Here is a 16832-nt window from a genome sequence, read left to right as displayed (position 1 = left end):
TTTATGAAATCCCCTTCAGTGTCTCTCAACTATGAAATGAAGCACTACCATTCTATAATTAAACAAAAAAGGTCTAGGTGCTGACAGAGCCCTTTCTACACTGCCTGAAATAAAAATCTACTAAGTCTAAGAAGAAAAAAAACTTTAAAAAGCAAAATAAAAAGATCTGTGCAGAGAAAATAGCACAGTAAAGTAAAAACACACTCTGAGGTGTGGTTATCTCTCTGTACTGTTTCTCATATATTCATGAATCTTCATTTGTCCCTAATGTCCATAATCCTGGGATGCTGGAAAACAAATAAAAGAATATTAAGAGTGGTGCACTATTTTCTGACTTCACCCCTCCATCTATTTCATTCATCTGATTTCATCTTACATTCTCTCTCCCTTTTTTTCTTTGATCACGCTGTTTCTCCCTCATTTCCAGAGTCACTTCCTCTCTGTGTGCTGAGTAAGCCTCTGTGTCTGTCAAGTGTCAGAACAGACAGAATGCACAGATGCACAGAGGATAGAGGAGAGAGAAGGAAACAAAGATTGGGAAGCTCTTGACAGGAGAGACCCCAATTTTTATTACCCTACTGCACGCCTCCTCCTCCTCCTCCTCCTCCTCCTCCTCCTCCTCCTCTTCATGGCAGAGCAGAATGTAGGTCTGCGCTTGCCTACAGCCATCAGCAACAATCAGTTCTGCCCCAGTTACTGACGCATCTCACAGACTAAACACACACACATACACACACACATACGTCACAACACAGAGAATTGCACACAGAAACAGACACACTTACAATATGCTTGCAGAAACACACGCAAACAGAGCAGTCTCAGAAGAACACACACACGCTGGCTTACAAAGGCATGATCTGCAACATGCTCGCACAGACATACGCAAACATCTGAAGATGATCATGTCTTACGCTTTTACACAGAGAGGGGATTTGGATGAAGAGGTTTAATACTCCTAATTAAAATATTGTGATTATTGTGCAAATTAATCTGATGCAGACTCACACATGCACATCCATGTACACACACACACACACACACACACACACACACACACACAGACACACATGCACACACCAGTCTGGTCCAGCTTAGTCTGCTGACTGCGCCTGCTGAAGTTGCTGTAACTGCTGAAATGTGAAGAATGTGGACAATGTTTTATAGCAAATTCACAGAATGTAAATTTATTTAAAAAAAAAAGAAACAGATTCAGATAGAAATATTTTTTAATAACAGCCATTGCAGTCAACATACTGTAAGTGTGCATTTAAAGTTAAATTTTTACCACCTCAGAAATGTATGTTTTCAGTTGCCATAAAGGAAAATATATACTCTACAGAAGAACTATAGAAATAAATATTCTCTAACAGTCTGTCTCTAGTTATATCCATAGAATGTAACGTACCAGGACGTAGCTACCATGACATCATTCATTGGTATGTGGACTCCTGTTATGAAGCCTCAAGTTTGGCTTTTCAACTGTTGCCATTTTGTTTATTTGGAGCCAGAAGTGACCAAATTTGGGCAAGAGTCTGTGGCAGAGCGAGGGCTGGATCTGACAGAGAAGCGGAGGACTCCATCAGCAAACAGCCTGTCACTCAAAGCCCTTAAACATGTCATGCATGTTGAAATTAGCTGTGAAGACCAAAACTGTATTTGTGCCATATAATGGCCACTGCCCAGTCTCATTGTGTGCGCTGCCTTGGTATGTGAAATGAACTCAGCACTGCCTCCGGGTCAGTTCTTGAACAAAAGCAAATGCTACATGTGGTCCCCTTTAAACCTTTGACCTTTTATTTCATAATAACACACTACAAAGTGAACTGTAAATGCATTGGGTTTTGTACTGGTGCTAACAGGACTTGCTGAGGGCAGGAAAAACATGGTCCACTCCCACGACCTTGGTTATTCGAACCACTGTTAATCAGTACCAAAAACAAGAACAAAAGAGGTAAAATCAACCTTTTTGTGATAAACCAATCTTACAGCATTTGTTCTCTGAATTAAAAGAAAAAAGGATCATCTCTGCTTATATGACACACTTTTTCATAAACCACCTTGAGCTGTGATTAAAGGTCTTCTCTGTTGGAATTTCTCTAAATAAATCACTGTGAAGTGAATCATCACGATGCCCATCTGGGCTGCTTTCAAAAGGTCCCATGAGATGGTCTGTGTTTTTGTTTCGTTACATCCTGTCAACACGATCTCACACACATTACCTCCCCTTCCTATATATTCTAGGAACGCCCTTCTTTTAGAACAAGCAGAGCAAGATGTGACCTGTGTTGTATTTTGTGACATTACAAACATGAAGGCCATTGTTGTCAAATGAGCATGAAAATTAATTGTCTCAAGTATTCATTTATCCATCTATTATGTTAACATGGTCTCCAGTTTTTTGTGGATTAAGAGATTGATATCATAATGTTGTTGCTGCTGGTTCAGCTGATACATAACCTTGTATTAATGTTACTGTCAGTAAGGTGGTTCCATTGTTCAGAATGTTCTTTAACTACACTGAAGTCTTTTCTGGTAATAATAGAATTAATATACCCTACTGATTCGAACTTATGAAAATGACCAAATTACAAGTTCAGATGAAAAACAAAAAAAGAAAAAAACATACAAATAATTTTAGGAAATAATAGTTATGTTGCTTATTTGTATCATTATTTTATATCTTTTTTGATGTTTTTCTGTAACAGTCTATCCATTTATTCACTTTCTGTACCTTCTTCATCCATTAAGATTATGTTTAATATTGTCATATTAACGGCATAATTCAGCTCTCTCTTCAACAAATTACATTCACTAACTACTAATATGTTGTGGTAATTACACAGCCTTAAGTAGGCTTCAACTGATAGTACGCTAATGAATCTTGAACACACGCACGAGAACCGACAGCGTTAATAAACTCAGTACAGTCAGCAGCACAAACGCAGCTCGGTAACTTTTGTTGTTGTTGTCCTCCTACTTGTGAATGACTAATTGCCTGAAACACAATGCGCATGTGCTAAGTGTGACCATGACTTCACCATTCTCACAGGATCCGCGCATTGCCAGTTTACACAGCAATAGAAAGGGTTTTCAAAAAATTATACTCTGGAAACTGGTTTCAAAAGTTTGCTTTTTGGGCCCATATAACGCTTTTATCATGTGAACGAAAGGCCAAACCGTGACAAAAGTTTAATGATTCATGCTTGAGCTGTTGCTATGTAAATGGCCCCTGAAATTCGAAACATGGCAGCAGAATGGATCAGCAGAGCCTCAGTGTGAGCACCTATTGTGAGGAGGTGAGACACTTCATTGGCAGCCAGTTATATTTAAAATATGGGGAACATGGACACATGTAAAGCAAAATAATGGATTTTAATGTTAGATGACAATGCTGACAGTGAGGGTAAGGAGGAGAGGGGAGGGAGACATTTTACATCAGGACAACAGGAGAGAGGATCTGCTCTCATTTATTTTTCACTTTCATTTACAATAAATTATTTAAAAGCCATGTTGCACTGCAGCTTTGATACAGCATGGGCCAGCTTCATAAGACACTTAAACACCAACAAAGCCACACACACCAGCATGCACAATCCCAGCAGCACATGTACACACAATATTCATAAATTCAGAGTATTACGTACATGCACACACTGTTATGCATACAGACACACATGCACTGTCCCAGGGGAGCTGATTAGGGTAAGATTTGTCAGGCAACTCACCCTCCCACCCGCATATGTGCTCTGCATACACACACACCGCTGCCTGCTCTTTTTATACTTATCACACAAATACACACACACACACACACACACACACACACACACACACACACACACACACACACACACACACACACAGAGCACATACCCTCCTCCATATAAAATGAGAATAATAATAATAATAATAATAATAATAATAATAATAATAATAATAATAACAATAACAATAATAATGGCAATGTTTTTTTGTACTAATCTATTCAGTTTGTTAAAAACTATGTTGGAAAAAGAGACCAAAAAAACAGATGTACTGTATATGTATTTGTGGCAATTTCATGTTAAGGCATGGTTAAAGATAAAAAATAAAAATAAAAAAAACACAATTTGAAAGGAAAGTTCACACCCCAAACCCAAAATACATATTTTTCCTCTCATTTGTAGTGTGATTTATACAGTCTAGATTGTTTTGGTGTGAGTTGCAGAGTGTTGGAGATATCGGCCATAGAGTTGTCTGCCTTCTCTTCAATATGTTGGATCTAGATGGAACTCAACTTATGGCACTCAAAGACCCAACAAAATACATTGGAAAAACTCAACAGCAAGGTCTCTTTCCAGAGATAAAGACAACTCAAGATAATCCACAGGTCTTGTTGTGAGCTGTTTAATATAGAAACTACCTTTTTCTACTGTACTGCACCCACAAATCATATCACCACCCAGGAGGAAGTGTGCATTTTTATTCATGGGTGTAGTTTGATAGAAAGAAATAGTTCCTGCATGACACTGCTCACAACAAGGTCTGTAGATTATCCCAAGTAACCAGTTCATGATTTCTGAAGAGGGACATTGCTGTTGGATTTTCAATTGTATCTTTTTGGTGCTTTGAGCACCACAAGCCAAGTGCCATTTAGTCCCATTACATTCAAGAAAAGGCCAATATCTCTAACCAGCCCGTTCTAATTCTGAGGGTATCAATTACCAACCCGTTGTCACACCCCTCGCCATCAGATATCAATGCCAAGAGACTGCAGCTTTAAACCTTTCAAAACCTGAGCGAGAACGGTAATGAGCAATGAAAAAAGAATGACCCAAAAATTAGCAAGAAATTATGAAAAAGTACAGGGAAATTTCCTGCAAATATGCATTTTAAAAAGAAAAGAAAAAGAAAGTTTAAAAAACACAGACATGAGCTTGAAAAAGTACTTAAAAATCATAATAATTTCATAAATTATTTTAAAAAATATTGTTATGAAAAAAATAGTCCCTAGCCTTTTTAAAATACATTTCTTAATCTATCAACTTATTTCAATTAGTAAAAGATTTATACTAAGTTACTCATTGCTTTTTTCCCATGTTTAAAAAAGCGTTCAAAGGTTAAGATATCTGTTGCCAATGTTGCTTTAACAAAACATTTTGGTGCCCAACAGAATAGACAGAGATAGCACAGCTTACATCTCATTTACAATCAGGCCAAAAAGTAAGGAAGTTATCTTAACATCTACAGAAATTCCAAAATGTCAAACAGGTTACCAAAAGTGTTCAAGAAATGAGCTCCCTGAGAGTAAATTGGTACATTTTTTTGCATCAAACTTCAAATTCCACAAAGTAACAGAACGTACCAACAGCACAAAATCTCTTCTTTGTCTCAGACACATTGTAAAGCGCTGATGTCTGCTGCTTGGCCCAGATACATCACAGTGTCTGGATACGGCATAGCAACAAGGCATCTGATCAAAGACTATAGGAATGAAAAGAGAGAAACAGAATAAGGACTGTGGGAACGCAGACAGAGAAAACTGCTGGAAAAACAAAAACAAGGGGAATCGCTGAGGGAAATAGGAGGGAGATTAATAGATCTAGAAGAATAAAAGTAAAGGAAATTTCATCAAGATGATGCTGCAGGAGAAGTTCTTCTGCAGGGAACCAGCAGACCTGGAAAAGAACCAAATCAAGATCACGTTCTTTTGTCTTTTTTTTTTCCAGTTTAACCATTTTAAACCCAAGCAAATCGGTTGGATTTCTTTCAAAAACAATGAGCAACTTAAAAAAACATGGCCCAAAAATTAGCAAGAAATTAATCAAGTTACAAGAAAATCACCTGAAAATAAACAAAAACAAACGTGTGTGTCTGTGTGTGTGTAATATTGATTTTTCTTTCTGTAACATTATTTTAAATATATCATTATAATTATTTAAAAAAAAACATAAAACTGGACATTTACCCTAGTTTTTGATAATTTTCCTATAGTTCGCCCCCCTTTTTCAAAACTATTTTTCAAGTCACTTTCTTCATCACCTTTTACTTGCACTTTGTGGGACATTTCTTGTCAAGTTGGCCATTGCCTTTTTCCTCATGTTTCTGAAAGAAATCCAACCAGTTTGCTCAGGTTTCAAACTGTTAAATAGTTTGTGCGAAGCATCTAGACACAGCACAAGAAAACTGATGCTGAACCAGTTTTGAAAGGTTAAGAAACAAGCAATATCATGCTTACATTTCTGAAATAAAACCTTTTACTGTCCAGTGAGCATACGGCTGCATTTCTAACCAGCGAAGTCAGAGCCTTGAAGATTTTCAGCAGTATGTTTGGTGCTGATTATATAAAGAGGATATTATGATGGCGGAATGTCTAACGTAGCACAAAAATCCACAACAAAGGAGACAGGAATGTATCCCCTCTCCCAATATTAGAGCCAGCAGTGCAGAGAAAGAACCCCTAATCAACTGTTCACATTTCAACACATTCCAAAAGTGGAAATAAAAATAAACAGGATTCTCTCTTCCTCTCCATCATTTTTCTTTGCCTATATATACACATGACTAAGATATGATATAACACTCAAATGCGGTCAGTGACTCATTTAATTCTCTTTCTTTCTCTCTCTGCTTTTTTTCTGCTCTTTGTTTTTGGCAGGTTTAGTCCATAATCCAGCATTTGAGAATCCACTCTGAATACACTGACTTGGATGTTTAACAGTGGATACACTGCCTGAGAGAGGTTTGTAAAAAAAAAAAAAAGTCCGGAAAGATCACAAATATGGGCTCCAATGCAGCTCAGCCTCCATTCATGGCATCATGACGTTGATATTTGATATGGCAGGCTGGCTGGAGAAAATGCTCTGCTCTTCCAGGATTCCCATACATTTTTAAAGACAACATTGCAAAAGGTCTCCATAATATATTTTTTCATGACTATGCACAATATATAAAATGAAGAGAACTGTTTAATACATTTTACTCCAAATGTTTTTTATATTACTAAATATGGTCAGAAAAGGAGCAGTAGAGCTCCCATAGTGATCAAGTGACATTTCTTGGAATGTTGGCTTTCAAAGAGTTTTGTTATAAAAATTCAGATGGGATATTTAACTCCCTATATGGACTTTCAAAGCAGTATGAACAGAGCTCAGTATAGACTGTAATCATACATAGAAAGCAAGTTATGTGCAGTGTGGATCCATGATACAAATCTAAATTGGCTGAATTTTTTTTTTTTTTTTTTTTTTTTTTAGCTGGAAATAAATATAAAATTTAACTGTCACTTTTCCTTACATGGACAGGCGCTGCTGGTGGTGATATCAGTTTTCATGAGCGTTTCATGACTTTGGCCTGTACAGCCACTACATATTTTTCATGTTTCTGTTACAGCTGAGTGCTACCCTCTAGTGGTTAGTTAATGGACATGCACCTGAAAACAAACACACACACACACACACACACACACACACACACACACACACACACAGACAACATTTATCAGTGACAAATGAACAGTACTTTTGAAATGTTATAGCTTACAGAAAGAAAAAAAAACTTCTAATCAGTACTGTAACTATTTCAGGTAGCCTACCTAGTTGCTTGTAACATGTAACCTAATCACAATGCATAGGGAAGGGCAGAATGAAAAAATATTAGAGAACAAAAATAAATGGTAAAGAAACTGTCAAAGGACACACACTCATACATTTGGTTGATTGGTTAGTGCATTTCAAGGCTTTGCATTTTAACCCTTTCAAACATGAGCAAATTGGCAAAGAAAAATAGAAAAATAAAAAAAATAAAACAAAACAGCAAGAAACTGGTAAATTTACCTGAATTTATCAAAAAAAAAAAAAAAAGATAAAATAAATAATGAATTAAAAACAAACAAACAGGAGGTGACCTGCTAGAGGTGCCAAAATAAAACTAAACAAAACAAAAAACAATAATGGAGTCTCTCTCTCTCTCTCTCTCTCTCTCTCTCTCTATATATATATATATATATATATATATATATATATATATATATATATAAATCAAACTAATGTGCTCATGATTCAAAGGTTTAAATTATCGTGAATGGCATCTGTAGGCAGCACAAGAAAAATGATGTCGAAATTCAAAAGTCAAAATTCAATTAGTTGTCTATGAAATGCTTGAAGGAGAAACACCATTATCAGTTAACCAAGACAAGGTTGTCTTTTTTGTTTTTCTTTAATGATTGGTATCATCGTAATATAACAGCCTGTTACAAAATATAGGATGTCAAAGGCCAGTATTGGACCACACAACAAGACAATAATGACAGCTGTTTCATAATGTTGCCAGTTATTGACTCCGTTTAAACCATTCAACCACCACTCTGTCTGTCAGGTGGTAGTGGCTCCAGTTAGTATTACCCAATCAGGGGCCAGTTCACTCCCCAGGCCCGCCTTAGCACGGATGTCATTGGTTGAATATTAATAAGTAGTGGCGTTATGGGCGGAGCCTGTGTGGCTACGGTGAGTTTTGTCCAGCGGTTACATGATAACCAGCACCTGGCCAGGGAGGAAAGAAGAGACAAGCAGGCTGCCGCTCCTCTGACTGTCCGTAACCTACAGGTGAGTTGAGCCACGGTGTCATAGTGCATCTCTACAGGAATAACAATCCGGTAAAACGTTTTTTTAACGTTTTTTAATGTCCATATCCTCGGTATTTTTAGGTAGCACCGTTAAAAGATGTCGTTAGCCGCTCGTTATGAAAGGTTGCTTCGTCACAGAAATAGCACGTTCAAGTGCTAAAAGTCATTTTGTTCAACACAAAAAAACACGGAAATGTTTCGTTTTTTGACGTTATGCAACGGTGGGCTGCCCCCTCCCACTTCACATATTTGTTGTGAACATGCTGAGCATCGACATGTTGGACAAAACACAGGCTTTTTGTCTTTTCAACTAACACGCCATAGTTAGCTACTGTTGCAATGTTCGAGCTTTAGTGTGCACGTTATTTTTCCAGCCGTATTACCTTTGTTCCAGAGGTGTGTGTGTGTGTGTGTGTGTGTGTGTGTGAAAGAGAGAGAGAGAGAGAGAGAGAGAGAGAGAGAGATGCAGTTGCAGAGAGCCAAACTTAATTGCAGCTCGAGAAATATGGTATGATCAGTGTATTAGAACCTGCTATATAAGCTAGCTTTATCAAACTGACCTCCACTCAAGGCCATGTTTGTTATGTCACATCTCCATGGACATGAACCTTAACTCCCCAATTATCTAATTTTCTGTTCAGAAATGTGTGGCTTGTGAAGTACAGTACTGTCAAAGCACATTTTTACATTTGTTTTTAACATGGAACAGTAGAGAGAACAACTATTTTAACATTTTCTAATACAAGCCAAATATACCGATGGACCTCAGCACTGTGTGTGTGTGTGTGTGTGTGTGTGTGTGTGTGTGTGTGTCACTCACTGTTAATAATTTGTTTATGTGGGTGATGATGTCAAATTTTGGATGTTTGAGTTTGACTTTAGGGAAATATTTTGTGCAGTATTGGTTTGATTTCAGTTTTGTTCCTGTCAGCAAGTGCAGCTCTGTCTTGATTTTGTCTTCTTGCACTGCTGACAGAACTCTCTCTCTCTCTCTCTGTCTCTCTCTCTCTCTTCCCTTCTTCTTTTGCTTTCTCTCACATGAACTATTATTATGATCATTACTGTACTTATAACTCACTCAGTTATTGTCTTAAATCATAATCAAATACATTATTATTCATTGGTCTTAAAAGGACTGTAATAGTGTTCAGCATAGTACATAGTACAGCATGCTGCTGATTAACTGCTCTTATTAACCTGACGATCTGAACCTTCAGCAGAAATGAACGGTGCAGGTGCCATGGAGGCCACCAGGAAACGAAGCCAGCACAGTGCCAACGGGAAAACATCTGAGCAGGAGGAGCAGCAGCCAGCGCAGTGGGGGAGAGCATGGTGAGTTGATGTTATGTCACAGGTTGCTTAATGCTATTCTGCCAGCTACTATACTTCACCACAGGTTTATCACAAATTAAGATTAGACCCCAGACTCACTTAATCAAAAACACTTTAATTGAAGGGAATAATTTTAAATAACTGCAAACAACTAAAGCTCTATGTTTTGGAGCCACCTGCTAAGTGGTTTACTCAAAAGACTTAACCCAATATCATCCAGTCTTTTGGGATTATGGCATGTACATCCCTCGTGAATGATATCTCAAGAGCAATATCCTTTGAGTCCAAGTTTGTGTTTTGTGTTTTTGACACCAACTTGGATTCAAGGATGAACGATAAGATTTTGTTGGTGAAAGTTCAAGGTTTCTTTGATATAATTAAAAAAACAAACATGTTTTTGGCCATAACTCCAGAGTTCATTTACTAATTATGACAACATTTCACACAAATGTCTTAACAGGACAAAATGATGAAGTGATGACATTGTGAATATAAAAGGTCAAAGGTCAACTTCACTGTGGCATCCCAATGTAATGTAAAAAAACATTCTGTTTGTTACTCAGTGCCATAAGTCAAGAACATTTTGTCAGATACTTAATTGGGGACATTAATGTCGGGTGTTTGACTGTGCTGACCGTAAAGATCCAATGTGCTGCCGGGTTTAAGACGCGTGTGAAGCATCCATGTTTTCGAATCTATAGTTACAACCAAGTTGTCACGATTGTAGTTTATTTTGGTTTAGGTCAGAGAGAGGTTAGAGGAGGGTGAAGAGATGTGAACTTGACAAACAGGTGCAACTCATAACCTGAAGTTGGTATAAAGCATGATGACTCACAGGGACAGTTTTAATGTTACTAGTTACACTAATACTGTTACTGTGCATTTCCTGTCAGTTGAGTTGAGATGTTCACTGTAACTGTGTAGGTGTATCATGAGCAAGCACGTTTCCATAGCAGCTTCAGTGCTCCATGTGTCTACACAGATGTGTTCAGACTAGGGGTCAACAGATTATTGGCCTGACCGATTATCAGGGCCTATATTTGGCATTCTGATGATTATCTGTGTCCGCATTTTATTTGAATGATCCCTGTGAAATTGAGTAATTAAAAAGTGCAACGAATGTGTCAGCATGGAAAAAAACTTTTAGTTTGTAAAACCTCAGAGAGCAATTTTTACCTATTCATTTTTTGTAAATTAAAATTTTCACTTGACTTTATTAACAAAAAAGTTGATAGGAACCTGCTCTATATGATGCTGAACGTTTCAATTTTGATTTCACATTTGCTTAAGGCATTTAAACAAAGTTTTGCATTGGAGTTTGTTTCATTCTAAATTCTAAATATTGACAGAAAGATTTTCATTGTTATTGTAAATGCATATTGGTTCCAAATATTGGTTGTCGGTCTCATTAACTATCAATAATTGGTAATGGTATCAGCCCTGAATAACCATTAGTAGTACTGAATGTAGGTTACTCATATTTGAGTTAAGAGCCTGATACATAATCACCATATGCCTGTAAAACATTTATTTGCAAAATAAAAATACAAAGCCTAAACTGTCATGATTGAGATAAAGGTTTTGAGCTGTCAACACCAAACCATTCCTGGGTTTAGAAAACATTTCATCTTCTATCTCTTAATTTCTCTTTTTTAGTAATATTTGAAACATCAGGACCTCACAGTATATATTCAGAGAAAATCATGTTCATGAGACTAATTTCTCTGCAATATATGTTTAAAAAATACACAACCACAGTTTGAATCTGCTCAATGATGTCCAACTTCCCTCACTCTGTATCTGTATGTGTGTCTGGTTGACCCTCAGGGAGGTGGACTGGTTTTCCCTGAGCAGCGTGATTGGTCTCCTCTGCTTTGCCCCTTTCATTGTCTTCTACTTTGTGATGGCCTGTGATCAGTACCAGTGCTCCATCAGCCAGCCTCTGGTTGAGCTGTACCAAGGAGAGACCACGCTGCTCTCCATCTGGGCCCGGGCACCCTCCTTTACTTGGTCAGCTGCCAAGATATACGCCATATGGGTGTCCTTCCAGGTAAGGAAAAATTATTCCGGGGGTTGCAACCTGCAGAAACTGTTCTTTGCCTTCAGAATCATAAATACTTCATTCATCCCCGCGGGTAAAATGTGGTTCGTTACAGTCGCTCTGATGCCAGCATTGGGAATTATAGCAAGTAGAAAAAAATACCAAAACAAGTTTATAAAAATACATAATATAACATAGAAATACAGTACTAGTAAAAAAAGGCACTGGGATGTAAATATTTAAAAATAAAAGTATGTACAATATGAGTATGTAAAGTGCGTAAAAATATAAATGTAAATAAATTCACTAATAGACAATTAGCACTAGTTTATGAATATTTGAATGATAATATAGATAATGTGCCGAGTCTGTAAAGCATGTAAAATGTAAAACTGTGCCTTATGCTACAATGCATTTTCTAAAACAATATAGACACTTAAGCTTTTGCCCTACATTGAAACCCTTTATGTTAACCTTTAGGTGTTCCTGTATATGTGTGTTCCTGATGTCACTCATAAGTTTGTCCCTGGATATGTTGGTGGAGTGCAGGACGGAGCGCGGACTCCTGCTGGTAATTGATACACACACACACACTCTCATCAGTCCGTAACATTTGTTTGATTAAGAGGTCCAGTTCGAAATCAGTGTGACTCAGTGCTCTTGTGAAGAGTGATAGAAAACAAAGCACTTAATCCCTCTTTAAACGTTTTCATCATCAAACCAGATAGTATTTTGTATTGAATTTCAACCTCTTGTGTTGTCTCCCCATTTACTACTTAAGGCCTGATTAACAAGTATGAGATTAATGGGCTGCAGTGTTGGCTGATCACTCACGCTCTGTGGGTTGCCAATGCCCAGTATTTCCACTGGTTTTCTCCCACAATTGTCTTCGACAACTGGATCCCCCTGATGTGGTGCGCCAACATACTGGGCTATGCTGTGTCCTGCTTTGCTTTCATTAAGGCCTACTTCTTCCCCACAAACTCTGAGGACTGGTGAGCACTGATACACACAAGCAGATTTCTACAGTAGATGAATGTTCTGTGTGTACTTGCAATATCTTAAAGGTGAACCAGTTCTGTACTAGGTATTAGTACACAACTGTAGTAACTTGTTTCCACTCTATTTTTGTGTGATTCTGCAGCAAGTTCACAGGAAACGTCTTCTACAACTACATGATGGGCATCGAGTTCAACCCTCGTATTGGCAAATGGTTTGACTTCAAGCTCTTCTTCAATGGCCGACCCGGCATCGTAGCCTGGACTCTTATCAATCTGTCCTACATGGCAAAGCAGCAAGAACTGTACGGCCATGTCACCAACTCCATGATCCTGGTCAACGTACTGCAGGTGAGGGTGGATGAATTTTAGAATTATATCTGAGCAAATATGTGTATAGAAATTTACACTAGGCAGGTTTCCATTAATCCTCAAATTGCGCAAGTTGAAATTGGGAATACAAAATAAGCCTAATGGACACACATTAATTTTGAAGAGAAAAAAAATGTATCGTAAAAAGTTTTTACACTTGCATGAGGTGGTATCTCAGGAGATTTGGGGAAAAAATATATATATATATATATATATATATATATATATATATATATATATATATATATATATATATATATATACGTACTTAACGTGTTTATTATTTTTTCGCTTATGTTGAAACACTGCTTGTCGAGTGACAAAAATAGATGGACAATTGGGTCTTCTTTGTTTTTCTGTAGGCCATTTATGTGTTGGATTTCTTCTGGAATGAGGCATGGTACCTCAAAACCATTGATATCTGCCATGACCACTTTGGATGGTACCTGGGCTGGGGAGACTGTGTCTGGCTGCCGTACCTCTACACACTGCAGGTAACAAATAGGGGCACAAAGTCTGTCACAATACAATATCGATTAGACTCTGTTTAGGGGCGTGCAAGCGATATCAGACAATTGTCAGTAACAGAAGAAGCTGCCACCCCTTTCTTTTGCTTTTGTCCAGAAAAAAGATAAAAAGAACATATTAGTAATTGTAAATAATAAAAAAATGGTTCATTCTGTCAGAAAACTATTTCTGGGTAAAAAACTTTTCATTTAAACTCAGACCAGGATCTTTTTCCAAAAACTTTAGGGATATCTGACTTAAAGCCCTGACAGAAAACTTCTCCCAGCAGCCATTAAAGCCATTAAAAGTTAGTCATAATGATGAAATCATGTCTTTTATGGTCCATAGCAGCATCGTGTGTAAATACCTCTTATTTTGTTTGTTTTGTGGCTGTGTGGCTTTTTTAAGATATAATATCACACTCATCTACATAGAAGCTGTTGATGCTTTTGCCATCTAATTCAGCTTTCAAATTGAAGCATCTAAATCAAACTAAAATGAAAAAGAATATAATGATAGTGTATTTGCACACTCTAGTACTGATATTTAAATAATATATCACTTGAAGTGTAAGTAAATGTGCTCTGGTTCTGCAGGGTCTGTACCTGGTGTACCACCCAGTCCAGCTCTCTAACGCCCACGCCCTGGCTGTCCTGTCGCTCGGCCTGGTCGGTTATTACATCTTCCGCTCCACCAACCACCAGAAGGACCTATTCCGGCGCACCGAGGGCACCTGCTCCATCTGGGGGAGAAAGCCATCGTATATCCAGTGCTCGTACCGCTCCAGTGACGGCGGTATCCACCACAGCAAGCTCCTTACCTCGGGTTTCTGGGGAGTGGCCCGGCACTTCAACTACACGGGTGACCTGATGGGTTCGCTGGCCTACTGCGCTGCCTGTGGCTTCGGACACATCCTCCCGTACTTTTACATCGTTTACATGACCATCCTGCTGGTGCACCGCTGTGTGCGCGACGAGCACCGCTGCAGCAGCAAGTACGGCAAGGACTGGAAACGCTACACAGACGCCGTGCCGTCACGACTCATCCCTGGGGTGTTTTAGAGAGGGGAAGAGAGGAAAAGGAGTGGGAGGAGGGAGACCGAAAAGTAGGGTGGGGGCTCAGATTAAGAGGAATGGTGTAACAAGATAAACATGAGGGTTGTGTGTTTTATACGCATCAAGAATTCACTACAATGATAAGTTTTGGCAAGATACATTGGAAAATATGTATTTCCTACATGTATACATAGCTGTACGTGTTTATGCAGGTACAAACTCTTGTCTCTGCCTTAGTAAAGGCAGTTTTATACACCACGCTGCTGCTTTCCTTTAACACATTTTAACAACAGGACAATATATCTTTGGAGCTAGTTAGACCAAGCACAACCTAAACCAGCTGAAGCCAAAATCAGCTCAGTTCTGTAGTGGACTGGAGTCCATGACTGTTCTACACAAAGCTGTGACATTCCCATAATGCAGTTTGATAGTCACTTACCAAGCAAAACATGGCTGCTTCCATTTTCTCAAATATGAGAATTTAATGTTTTATGTCATTGTATATGTAACACCTTTTTTTTGTTTTTTTTATCTGAAAAAAAAATAATTATGATCTCAATTAGCACTCAGGTAGCCTGTGATGGGGGCGTTTCATTATTCTTTGCATTCTCTGCATTTTTAGACTAGATGATTAGTTATGGCTGAAAAACATATATTCATTATTCAATACCGACGATAATGTTTTGCTGTTGCCCTTGTTGGCTCCACTGGCCAGAGCTGCTCCATAAATAGTCATGTAATCTTTGTTTAAAGGCTGTCTGAATGAATTGTCTGAACTTGGATTTATTAACTCATGTTCATTTTTATATCTGACTGCAGGGGAATATTTGTTACGAGGGAGTTAGGTGAAGTAATTGCTTATATTTTTGGTAAGATTTTCTCTCGTGGTTGAGAGCAGCATGTTCACATATATCAGCCTTGTTGTACACATAGTTATAATAATAACAAAAATAATAACAAAAAACTTTATTTATATAGCACTTTTTTAGACATTGTTACAGAGTGCTTTACAAAATCTGAAACCAGACAAGAAAATCAAGACAGTTAAACGGCCAACATCAAATAAATAGGAATAAAAACAAAAATTGAAAAGAAACTAGAAACTAATGCATCTGAGGTTAGTAGGCATAGTTCTATATTGCAGAGTTTTAAAGAATCATTTGACAATGAAAAAACGCTTAAATTTAACATATAAAAGCAACAAAAAGCACTTTCTGTCCTCTGACATTCGTTACACCTGTGAAGCATTCTGAAAACTAACTACAAGTTAGTTAGACCATGACATTTGCTTTGTGTTAAGGAAACATGTTGATTTTAAGTAGAGCCATGTGTAAGCTCCATGCTAAGAGATTTTTTTTTTTTCATGTCCCGTCATCACGTTTGTTCCATGTTTGTTTTGATGTCCTCATGCCAGCACTGCCTTTCTTATGGTGATAAAGTGGCAAAACAAACTAATCTTCTTCGCTGACTGTTTTTTTCTCTCTACCCACAATGTGTCTTTTGTTAATGACATTTTCATCCAGTCTAGAATTATTTATAATTATGCTTGCTATTGCTAATGATTTTATTGATTAATCGTGATATTCTCCAATTTGATGACTAGTCAGTGGTCTAAAGGTGGGGTCATTTTTATGTTTACCACTGGGGGGCAGCAGATGACAGCTAGCAGATGAAGCTAGAGTTGCATTTGTATATGCGTCTCCATAGCTGGCTTAGGTTTACCAATCAGTCACCTTTCAATATCTTTTCTTTTTCTTTTTTTTTTAACAAAAGGTTATTGTCATTCACCCTAACCACTACATAATTCTCTAAATGTACTTACTCTTTGTTATGCAGAAACACTAACTGTACTCTCACCATCATTTAGAGCAATTTATTCTCATCTACAAAATTGTCTCAGTAATTACAAAAAAATGAATAAA

The 16832-nt window shown here is 37.7% G+C and overlaps 1 protein-coding gene across 2 annotated transcripts; it reads left to right on the top strand.

Annotated features, from left to right (window-relative positions):
• The first annotated feature begins 8471 nt into the window (after positions 1–8471).
• Positions 8472–16365, top strand: dhcr7 (7-dehydrocholesterol reductase). Of its 2 annotated transcripts, none has more exons than XM_042484428.2 (8): positions 8472–8585; positions 9826–9937; positions 11765–11987; positions 12459–12549; positions 12760–12973; positions 13123–13327; positions 13711–13842; positions 14452–16365. In XM_042484428.2, the coding sequence occupies exons 2-8, from the start codon at positions 9828–9830 to the stop codon at positions 14914–14916; spliced, it is 1440 nt and encodes a 479-aa protein (XP_042340362.2). In that variant the 5' UTR covers positions 8472–8585; positions 9826–9827; the 3' UTR covers positions 14917–16365. The 2 variants fall into 2 exon arrangements, with proteins under 2 accessions (XP_042340362.2, XP_042340355.2); XM_042484421.2 differs by having other exon boundaries at positions 8473–8585; positions 9823–9937.
• Positions 16366–16832: the final 467 nt, after the last annotated feature.

This window comes from Plectropomus leopardus, chromosome 1 (genome assembly GCF_026936395.1).
Source record: "Plectropomus leopardus strain MGB_pleo_1.0 chromosome 1, ASM2693639v1, whole genome shotgun sequence".
Classification (NCBI taxonomy): Eukaryota; Metazoa; Chordata; class Actinopteri; order Perciformes; family Serranidae; genus Plectropomus; species Plectropomus leopardus.
This window is presented reverse-complemented; position numbering and strand designations above follow the sequence as displayed.